General features: G+C 36.0%; 1 protein-coding gene across 2 annotated transcripts in view; it reads right to left on the bottom strand.

Moving 5' to 3' along the window:
• Nucleotides 1–5,352: 5,352 nt before the first annotated feature.
• EDNRA (endothelin receptor type A) overlaps nucleotides 5,353–11,271 on the bottom strand; it is a 33,280-nt gene continuing 27,361 nt past the window's right edge. For both annotated transcript variants that reach the window (XM_079305960.1, XM_079305961.1), the window contains exons 6-8: nucleotides 10,426–10,559; nucleotides 9,941–10,049; nucleotides 5,353–8,699 (exon numbers count right to left, since the gene is read on the bottom strand). In XM_079305960.1, coding sequence (XP_079162086.1) covers nucleotides 8,559–8,699; nucleotides 9,941–10,049; nucleotides 10,426–10,559 — 384 coding nt within the window. In that variant the 3' untranslated portion in view covers nucleotides 5,353–8,558. The remainder of the gene's footprint in view (nucleotides 8,700–9,940; nucleotides 10,050–10,425; nucleotides 10,560–11,271) is intronic.

The following is an 11,271-nucleotide window of genomic DNA, read 5'->3' as shown; positions in this document are numbered from 1 at the left end:
AATTGATGCAATTTGTCTTCTGTCTATCTTTATTTGTTTAGGCTTTAATCTGTTCCATGATGTTATTATAAAATTAAATTGATTTACTTACTTGTTTATAGCAAATCCTTTATCTTCTAAATCCCTTTGGGTTTCTTTTTAAGTAATACTTCTGAAAAGTGTCAGGCTGATTGTCCTAAAACATAAATTCTCCAGCTATTCTGGATCATGAACAATAGAGAAAGAGCTGTAAACTCCTATACTGTTAAATTTCACACATTGCTTTATTAATACACTTCAAATCTGACTTGAAAAGGCTTTTTCTAAGCAGTGTTTATATTAGTGAAATTTCTAATGCAGCACTCTTGCCACTCCATAGATAAAACCTAAAGTTTTAGATTTGGGTTTTCTTTCTTTTTCTTGTAATAATGCAGTTTTGGGACAAGAAGATAGTTTGTGTTAGATTCTTCTTAAAGGATTCATTTTTTAGTTGGCATCCAGAAGAGGTTTTGTGTTCTGGACCTTTATTCCTTTCTTAAAATTCATAACACGAATAATGACTGCCAAAGCTACACTTGATCTTTTTCTAAATTAATTCACTTGGGTACCTGTATCCAGGAATTGGAGTTACATGTCATAATGTTTGCTGTGCTGCTGAGCAAAGTTTGCACTGTCTAGGCCAAGCTTTTTGTCTGAGTAGTGGGATTGAAAATACTGAATCTCAATTAAAATTACTGTGGCTGTATGTCTTTCTATCTGTAGTTCGACAGTTCTGAAACAAATCAATTGCAAATTAGACATCAAGATCTTCTATACTATGAATATCTAGAAGTTTAAAATGCTGTGTATTATTCTCTAGTTTAGTGTAAAGGCTGCATAAACTATTTTATTTTCTTGATGTGGAGCAGAAGCATTCATCTTTTCATTGATTCTGATTCTGAAGAAGCTTTAAGAGAACAGTTAAGGAAAATTGATAGAAAGCCATTCCTAAAGAGGGAAAACTCATTTCAATACAATCTTTAATTGGTTTACCCTTGTTAATTTTTCACTGTTTCCTGCAATCCCCTCCCCTAAAACTGTTACATTTTGATCACTTTATGATCAAAAACTACCTGAAAAATTCCAAGTATGTTCATATAGGAACTTTTGTTATCAGGCAGTAATACTTAAGGCCAGTTTTAGGCATGGATAACACTAAAATCTGAAGAAGTGGAAGCAGTCAAGGGTTGAGCATAAGTTAATTCAGCCTGTTTACTGGCAATGATATGCCCACAACAAGAAAGGATCTCAGAAAGAAGGAGTGGATAACAAAAAAGATTTTGAGGGCAAACTGTAAGCACCAAGTCATAGAAATTGGAGTTTTCAACTTCTTATTTCTTTAACTTGTGCATTACTTTATTTAGAAAATGTTTCTCTTAACTTTGAATTTGAGTAGAGTTCTCGAGGTTCTGTAGAGTTTGGACAAGGAAATCAGTTAACAGTGAAAATTTCTTACAGGTCACTGCTCATTGTCAAACTTGTAGGACTAAACATTATGAGGATACATTTTTAGTGTTCCATGAAATTGTTATGTAGCCTATGTTGCCATGGGCTCGCAGAGCATAGTTTTGGAAAAAAAAAAATTAAAGTATTTATACAACAGGCAGTTAAAGCAGTATTTGGAACAGATTTCCAGCTCCCTGGTGAGCTCAAAAATTGTTCTTGAATTGTGTTGTTTGTTTATTTGAGTTGGTCACTCCTTTCCATTTTCCATCTTGGCACCCACTGTAACAAATTGTTGCTAACACGTCTGGAGCAGCTAGCCAGCTCTGTGGGTAGCATGGCATGTCAAAGTAGCCTCACTTGAACTAAGACATAAGCTGTATATTAAATTAGTTGTCTGTGTTCAGTTTTGAGACTCAACATGGAAAAAAGTAATCTACTATTACCAAGTGGATCATTATCAGGAGTGTGTCAAATTGGCTTAGTTAGAGAGTGCTCCTTTTCTTACGACATCTAATTATTTTTTATGTAATACATTTTCCATATTATTTTATTTGATTGTTTTCTTTGCATACAGAGCAATCCTTATGAAATCTCACCCCCATGGCAAAAAAAACCTGCAAAGTGGAAAGGGCTGGAGATGAGAGTTCTCATACAGTGTTTAGTTAGAGCAAACTGTTTTCCCAAAGTCTAGAAAATACATCCCTAAAACAGTAGATATGTAATCAGGTATAGGACATTAAATTTTCTGAAAAGAGGCAGATCCCAAAAGCCTGCATATCAGCATAATTATAAGGCTTCTTTTCAGTTTGACTTAGCAGGGTAAGCTCCCTCAGATATATTTTTGTTCATATGGAATTCTTCAGGAATACAGCATGCTACATCCCCTGCAGTAATAAATATTGATCCATGATTCCTCTGACATAGGATCTCTACATTTTTGAGACATGTGGCTCATGCTATAATATGTCCACATTGATTTCAGTGTAGGCCAGAATTGGTTCAGTAAAACCAATCTGCATAATTGCAGCAGGCATGTCAGGGATACATAGTGTGAGGATATTCCAGCCAATGACACTTTCCCAATGTTTGCCTGAACAAGGAGGAGGACACAGCAAAAAGGACATTGACATACATTATTGCATTGATATCTGTGCAGTAACTGGTTTAAGTGAGAGTCACATCTTGGAGGAGGGACAGGACCAGGATAGTACTCTGGATTTTCACAATATCAGCATTCTCCTTGCAAGCAGATAACATTCCTTTTCTGCTTTTCTGTCTCTGTTGGTGGAGTGGTGTGAGGGGAGAACATTGTTACCTCTGACTTCATTAATTAAACTGATTTGATGGGAAACAAAGTGTGTCAAGGCTTCTTCCCCAACCTGAGCATATGAGATGAAAATTTCATAATGACTCATGCAAGCCCCACAGGGTCTTTTACTTTTCTCTTTCTTGGCTGTAGTGGTCTTAGTCACACTGCCACAGTTACCATCCCAATGGGCTCCATCACACATTTGACTGAAATCACAGGCCTACTGAAGTCAGTAGGTTCACCTTATCTCAAGTTACTACCTGAAACTTGACATTACTTTATTGTCTAGTTTTAATTTTAATTGAGGTCTTATACTGCTAAAATAAATGGAAGAGAAGATTTGTTTGGATTGGGGGGTATATTAATAATTCACTTTATATGGAAGAAAAACCACTGTTTAAGGTTCTGTCAAGCAAATTCTCAAATTATATGTATATACATATATATACAAATATATACAATTGTAAAAAGAAACTAATTCAACACTGAATTCCTTGATTTTGGAGTAGTCCTTGCTATTGCCATTGTTGCAGTTCATTTGTGGCACAGGAAAGCCAGAACATGCATGATATTAAGAAAAATGTTAGTCAAAGAGTTTTTGGAGTCCAAGAAGGCAAATTCAGTAAGCTTCTTTCTTCACATTTATCTCTGAGTATGAAATGTGTCTTGAAACTAATACTATAGAGAAACATTACAGGGAAATCAAAGAATCTTGCATTGGAGTGTTATGTCTTCCTAATCCCCAGAATTTACATGTATTTTATATAATGGAACGTGAAGATTTATTGCCCTTACAGTATTTTATTCCAGCTCATGAAATGTGGATTTTCTCATTATTCATGTAAGAACATGCTCTTTCTTGCTCTAGCAAGAAATGGTATGGTTTCTTCTTTATCTATTAAAAAATCAGTGTATTTTCTACTGGCAGTACTGAACTGTAGTCATTTGTCCCAAGAGTACTCTCTTAATTTTCTGCTTAAAACTTGACTAAAAATTTGTGACTTTTCTGGTAGTATGGTTTAATTGTGCTTCCATATTGGAATATACTGTGTGTCTGGAGATGAATGCTTTATTCATACTGTGTAGATATTGGAAAGAAAGCTAATCCAAATGTATACTTTATTCAGAGGCAATACCAAAGAGACCACTGTACAAAAATTATAGAGGGGAAAAGACAAAAAACCTTGAGATATGGACATTTCACTAAATATGAAATGTGGCTCCAGGATGGCATGGTGGATTTCTAATCTTCCCCTCTGTTTAAAATATTAAGCAGGAGGTATGTTCTCTTGCAGATCTTGGGAATGCTTCTCATTAATTGTTCTGGATGCTTGATTCAGTAACTTCTCAGTCTTTTTGCTCCCAAGGACTAAGACTGTGAGATTGAAGTAAGGCCCTTATTCTGAGATGCTCCAAATAATTGATTTCAGAGCAGCTGGCAGACACTCGGTTACTCTCAGAAATGTGGGCAGAGTGCCGCTGAAGTTCAGATTGTTGTTCTTTTTCTTACCAGTTGCAACACTTACTCTGTTGAGCTCTATTATTGTAATAATAAGCTACTGTAACTAACAGGACTGCAAGGCTGTGACTCAAGTGACAGCTCAGTTCAGAAGCAGTGGTGTTTGTACAGGGGAAAAACTGATTCTGGATGAGATTGTAGAGGTCAATTAATTTCATCTTCCTTTAGAGAAACTGGAGATGACCTACATTTTTTTATTTAGTTCATATCTTCCTTTCCCACACTTGGATTAATGATGGGCTGTGTTTCTTTTTGAGCCATGTTTTAAACATGCCTTGGTTTGGTGTCTTTTTTTTTTCTTCTATGCAACTTGAGAGCTGTTTCTGGTCTGTAAACTTTTAATATTTTTTCTTTTACTCTGATTTTGGAGAATTGCCTTTATCTAGTCTTTGAAAGAGTGAGGAGTATAAACAAGGAATACTTTGCAGCACTGATTGTGTGGAAGAAACTTTGCAAGGCAACGTTAGCATGCAGTCCTGGTGTTTCTTCTAATGAGAATGTGTGCTTTGCCTCAGGGACATTTGAGCAGGCATCTGTTCATACAAATGCAGCAGAATTTGAATTTGTACCGTGTCTTCTCACACACTGAAACCCATAAGGCTTCACAGAATCAAATTACATAGTAACAAGATTGCAGTAAATATGTAAATGATGAAAGAGAGGCATGAAAATAAAAAGAAGCAGCAAGTAATTCCACAAGCAAGGGAACTTACTAATACTGGCTTCCAAGAACTTGTGGGTTGTGGTTTGATTCTCAGATGTCTTACAAGTTACATGCTTTGATCAAGGTTTTTCCTGTGTCTGTAATGTTTATAACATCTTTCTATCAACTGAATTTATTATTATGCACAAACTACATTTCAGAAATTTTCTGCATAGAGCACGAGTTGAATTTTGTTCTTCCTGCCATCCTGCAGTTCTGGTGAAATTCTCTAGCTTCATAATGATGATAACTCTGTTCTGTAAAATTTATTGAAATTGGGCAGGGGGTTGACAGTTGGTTTGGAAGGATGGAGGGACAGACAGGTAAACAGCTGACTGTATTAAAATTAAAAAAAAAAAAAAATCAGATATGAGCATAGCATAGATATCTTTTCTCAGAACCAAGCTAATGGTTTTATCAGGTGAGATTTATGATGAACTATATGAGTACTTTTTTTAATGCACAGGAGCTGGCTAGGTCAGGTCTGAAGCACAGAGTTTCATATATAAATAAATAAATACATAGATAGATATAAGTGAAAACCCATGTATGCTTTCTCCTTGAAGAAAATAAATGTAAAATATACCAAAGAGGAAATGTTTAGTGATGTAGTTTGAAAAAAAATGCATATTGAAAACAAGGAGAACAGCTGTATTCTAAAACTAAGTTAAGAAGTGAGACTGTCAATGAAACTTTACACTGGGTGGTCTGACAAAAGTTGGGAATTCTGAAGTCCACAAAAAAAGATGAATGTGACAATTAAATGGATTTTGGTTATGTGAACAGACAAAAAGTTTATGAAGTTAATCTGAAGCTTGTGGAGTAGACCCTGTTATCTGCAGAGAAAAGCTAGGCTTGGTTCAGTTGAGATGAATGCAAACAGCAGGATTAAAAACATCTATAAAATAAGGAGAGAATGGAAGGATACTTATGGAAAGTTGTACTGATGTAAAAGAGAGAGCGGATTATGTGTGACACCAGAATTGTGGAATATTTTTGTTGGTTCTTTTTGAAAGACAGCTTTTTTCAGAACTGAGGGTAGATACTGTACCAGGAAGAATATTTACCATTCTCAGAGGGAAGAAGAGGAGAAAATTAAAAAAGTACCCTGGGAAGTTTTTCAGAAGCATTTCCCCCCACTCACTACAGCTGCCACATCACAACACCCTTTGTTCTTAAAACCGGTTTGTGAGTGGGAGCAGCAGCCACCAGTAAAAACACAAAAAAGCAAAGATGGCAAAAAACAGTATGAGACCTCCCAGGAGCTCACTTCTCACTGTTATTTAAACTCTCTCTGTCCTTCCAATGGCTGGAGAAATGGAATGAGGGTCACCAGTTAGGTTTTTGCAGTCTCTGATCCCTAAGTAACCTCACAAAAACAATTCTAAAGGATTCTAAAAAGTACCTCTCACTTCTAAAACTTTTGCAGGTAGATGGGGCTTTTTTGGTAGTGGTTGGGAACCCTAAACTGACCTAGATTGTCTCTATTGCTCACTGTCTTTTGTAGACAGGTAGAAATATTGTCTCTGAGCAATCCCATTACTGATTTGTAGGTGTATGAAATTTTTTGGTTCATCTAGCCACCAGGTAAATAGCAGAGAAGGGGAATGCACTCAAAGCTTTCTCCTGCCTTGAAATAAAGAAGGAGCAATTTACAACTTAAATCCATCCCTCATGTCTCTTTTCTGTTTGCCTTTATCATCTCCTCAATATGTACAGTCAAAGCAGCAGGGAAGATTTGAGGATGTAAAGAGACCAAATAACTAAATCTTCTTGAAGGAGAGCATTGTCACTCATTTACTATGATTTCTGATACAGTTTGAGGATGAAATGTTGTAAGTGAAATTCAGCCAAGTTTCATTCTATACCATGCTCTTAGGCACTACCACAGAGCACTGTCAGAAGACTGTATTTAGGTTTATAACATATGAACATAGATTTATATGTATTTATACACGCATATATGTCACAGAGACAAAAGCACACAAAAATTACACAAACCAATTTATAGAACCTTTCTAAAAATATACTTCAGAAGATTTGTGTGAATGTAAACATTGGGGAAACCTGTGCAGCAGAAGTCACTGTAGGCACTAGCATTTGACTTCTTAAATAAAATTATGCAGGATTACATCTTTCACTGGAAATGGAACAGATGTTTGAAGATTTGTGGAATTTTAAGTCCTGCTTCTTAGTCTAGTACAGATGCTATAAATTGCCTAACAGATTTGTGCATGAGACATATTATATTTGACACCACACTATTGAGTTCCACTAGTTAATGAAAGGCTACTTATTAAAAATTTTTATAGGCAAACTGAGAATCTCTTGCTATGTAACCTTAATGGATGAAAATAATAAGGAAATCATAAGTTTGCATATATGCAAGCAATAGTTTCTATATATTGTTAATAGCATTTGTATGGTTAACAATGCTGATTACCTAATAAACCCCTTTAAAATCTTTGAGTGCTGTGTAAGACAGAGAACTCTGTAAGAAATAAGGCACAAATATCCTTCTGCACATCCAACTGTTATGGACTTCCACATTTCTACATTCACTCTGACTATAACCTCATGTTCACAATGTGAAAATAGAGTGCATAGCTGCTCTGGTAATAACCATATTCTCAAAATGCTGTGGACAGCTTTAATAATGTTTCACTATGTTCCACTGACCCTCATTCCAACATAGATTTAATGCAGTTATAGTCTAAATAGATTAAAAGGTTCATATAGTTTTAGAATTAACATGTCAGGTTAATAAAAACACATTGTAAGGCGCCCATCTATGAGCATCTTCCATTCTTTTTGCTGATACAAATTATGTTTATTTTGTACAGAGCATTAGAATAAATAACACAGTATAATACTGTATTATTAATACCTCTTTTTCTGGTATTAATGTGTGCTTAAGTGCCAAATGTTGATGCTGTTTAAATGGTCTCTTCCTATATTTGTATACTGAAGTGCTACAAAGGTGAACTGCCCAGCTAATGTCCCAATCCATTGTAACATAAGTAAGTAAAATGCTTGTGCAGACCAAAACATTTTCAAACATGAACCTGAAAAACAGCAACAACAACAACATGCAAAACAAACCGGTGTGTGGACTTTACCCACCACAGAAATAGAACTTAAAAGACAAATGGGCAGAGAGAAAATAAAGTCACAAACAGATTCCATTTTGATACCTTTTCAAAAGTTCCAGAGTGATTAATTCTAGGTGACAGTCAGGTAAAAAGATTGCATTCTGACAGTCACAGACACTGGACAGTTCCTTCCTGCTTCCGAACAGCAAAACCACCTGTGTGGTTCAAGCCAGTTTTTGTGTGTCATAATCACATCAGTATCCTTTTCAGAGGCAGAATTACCACCCAGTGGATCTCAGTTCACAGAACATCACAGTTACACTCTCTCCATCTACTCAGTCACCTCTGGAATTAGGTACAATGGTTGACATGTCTGAATTCGTTATGGAACAGTCACTGGGCTTCCTGTTGTAATAGCTTTGTAGTGACTTTTCCTGTTTCATTCTGAAACGGTGTGAGAGTCCTTAATTTTCAGTTTATGCTGTCTTTATGGCTGCTTCGGTCTGTATTGTGATTGTTTAGTTCTTGGTTTTTCCATTGAATGCTTGTTCCATTCATGGGCACTGAAGTCACCAAACTCTTAGACTGGGAGCAGCAACAGCAAAGACATGACTGAAAATGAATATAAAACAAACAAACAAATAAATAAATAAAAGTTAGGACAAATCTCTCAGTTCTATGCAGATTACCAGCCTTGTTTTTCATTCAGAAATGACAGATCATTCTAGCTGAAGGGAGTGCTAGCTATATTCAGGAAAATTTTTATCCTAGGACATAAATGATTCTTGTGATTGAACATTACAAATGCAGCAAATTACGCACAGCCTGTGCCTCTTATTTACAAAAAGCTTTCACAGTATGAAAAGGGAAATTTTTTTAACTGAGGTAAATAGATTGAGAACTGACAGAATTCAATATATATTTTTAGGTGCTGGGTTGATTGCTTTCCCCCCTTCTTTTATAATTGTACTTGACAAACTTATGGATCAGCATGTTGCTTAGCATGGAAAAGAAAATTAAAATTCCCCAGCCCATGACTTAGGTTCTCCAGTCTTAGAAAAAGACACAATTGTTTCAGAAAAGGTTCAGTGAACATACTGAGGTGTAACATCTTGCACAGTTAGGAATAGAAGATGACTTCTTATCATGTGAAAATTCTCCCTTAAAATAAATTGTAAATCTGAACACAAGCTCAGTAATTTGGATTCTGCCTATTCTCAGACTTAAGGTTTAGTGGTACAGTCCTGTCATCCTTAGTTTTCCATTGCGGATAAATTTATTTCAGTCTTCCATTTCATTACTTTCTTTACTCTCATTTTTCTGCTTCCTGTGTTGCCTTTAATAGGTGGACAGGGACTTGCAGAGGCACATTGTCACAGGCAATTATAAAATATGTTTGCATGTATAGGAACTGGAAAATGCAGGTAGAAGACATAATGCATATTTGATTGCCAAAGTCAACTCAGGTGCCTGATTTGGTATTCCAGCCTAAAAATTTTAGTCATTAATGAGATTGTTTAATGCAAGCAGCTTGGTGTCGTCAAGAGTGGAAAATTCTATTTCTTGTGCATGTCATGTACAGACAAATAGTATTTACAAGAGCATGTCTATCTCTGTTTACATGTATGAGGACTATGTCAACTTATTTATTGGTTTAGTATTTCAGATAAAGTGGATAGTTTCACTTTCAACTTGGTCCATGTGCTGTGTGAACTGCTAGCTGCTAAACCAGACAGTTTATATTCTTTCATTCCTTTGCATGCCTCTTCTCCTAGGTGTTAAAAAAAGATAATAGCCAAGTGGTTCAATACAGTCAGTTAACTGGACATAAAATCTTATCAAGAGAAGCTTACCTGGAAACAGTTTTTAAATTTCTTGCTCACAAAATACAGAGCTATGGGGTTTATACAAGAGTTCATGGTTGCCAGGTTGATGCTGATGTAATCCAAGGGCAGCAAGAAACTAGACAAAAGGAAGAAAAACATTTAAACAGTTCATATGCTACAGAAGCATCCATGCTCCTTGTGGTTACAGCCTCTTCTGTCACACAAACTAATTGACTCTTACCTAACTCCCTCAATCTAATCTTCTGCTATGCCATGTCTATAATAACCTATTTCACAGATGTTCAAAAACTCCAGAGCAAAGTGATTGAAATGATGACAGACAACATTTGTTGAGATTATGCTACCCCATTAAAATTGAAACCTCTGCAAATGGGCGCAGCTAAAAATTAATAAAACACCACAGCATTGCACAGTGACATTCCTCATAGAAATTCTAAGCATGCAGCATTCTATTTTTTCACTACAAACTATTGGCATGAAAAATCAAGTACCTGAGCAGTTCACATCTGCTGGGGTCTTTTTCATTGTATACCATTTTCTTCAAAATCCGGCTCAGATGGAGAGGGAACCAGCAAAGAGCAAAAATCACAACTAAACAGAAAACTGTCTTGGCAACTTCTCGGCGCTAGATAAAGGAGATAAGAGTAGATACTGAGTGCCAAATTCATACTAGCAGGTGATTGTAGTTAGTAATGCTGGCAGCAAAGTCAGTAAGTAGATAAATTATGAAAGGGTTCCCAAAGTGAAGCTTCCAGACTACCTGATGTACTACTCTTTTTTTACAGAGTTTGTCATGGTCTTGACCCTGTCCATCCTCAACAGAACCTGCTCATCACTGAGGCTGGAGCAGCTGGGCACACAGGTATTGGTATTGGTAGAATATTGTAGGATTCTCTCTGATATGCTGTTCTATAAAGGGATACTGCCCAGTATCTTGATTTTGCCAAGTGATCCTTACAACGAGATCTTGATGTTCTCGAGTAAACAGTTCCTCTAGAAACATCTTAGAAATGTTGGTATTGCAGCTTAATCTTGTAATACTTAAGAAATAATTGCACTTTGATGGGTATTTTATGTGGCTCTAGAGAGTTGCAGATGTTTTAGTGGATTTTTGACAACATGTACTAATGGTGTTTGATAGGCATGGGTTTGATAAAGAGAAACATATGAAGGGGTAAGGATTCCACTGTAATGTAACAGTGACAAGCACTGCAGGCTCTGTCATGGAAGAACTTGAAGTCAAATGAGTGATTACAGTCATGTCAGGCTTTGAATATGAATGTTACAGTTTTCTCTTTTGTATAATAGCAGCTTTTATCAGAATATGGATATAATTA

Source organism: Erithacus rubecula, assembly GCF_903797595.1.
Source record: "Erithacus rubecula genome assembly, chromosome: 5".
Classification (NCBI taxonomy): Eukaryota; Metazoa; Chordata; class Aves; order Passeriformes; family Muscicapidae; genus Erithacus; species Erithacus rubecula.
Note: the sequence above shows the minus strand (reverse complement) of the source record. Positions and strands in the feature narration are given on the sequence as shown.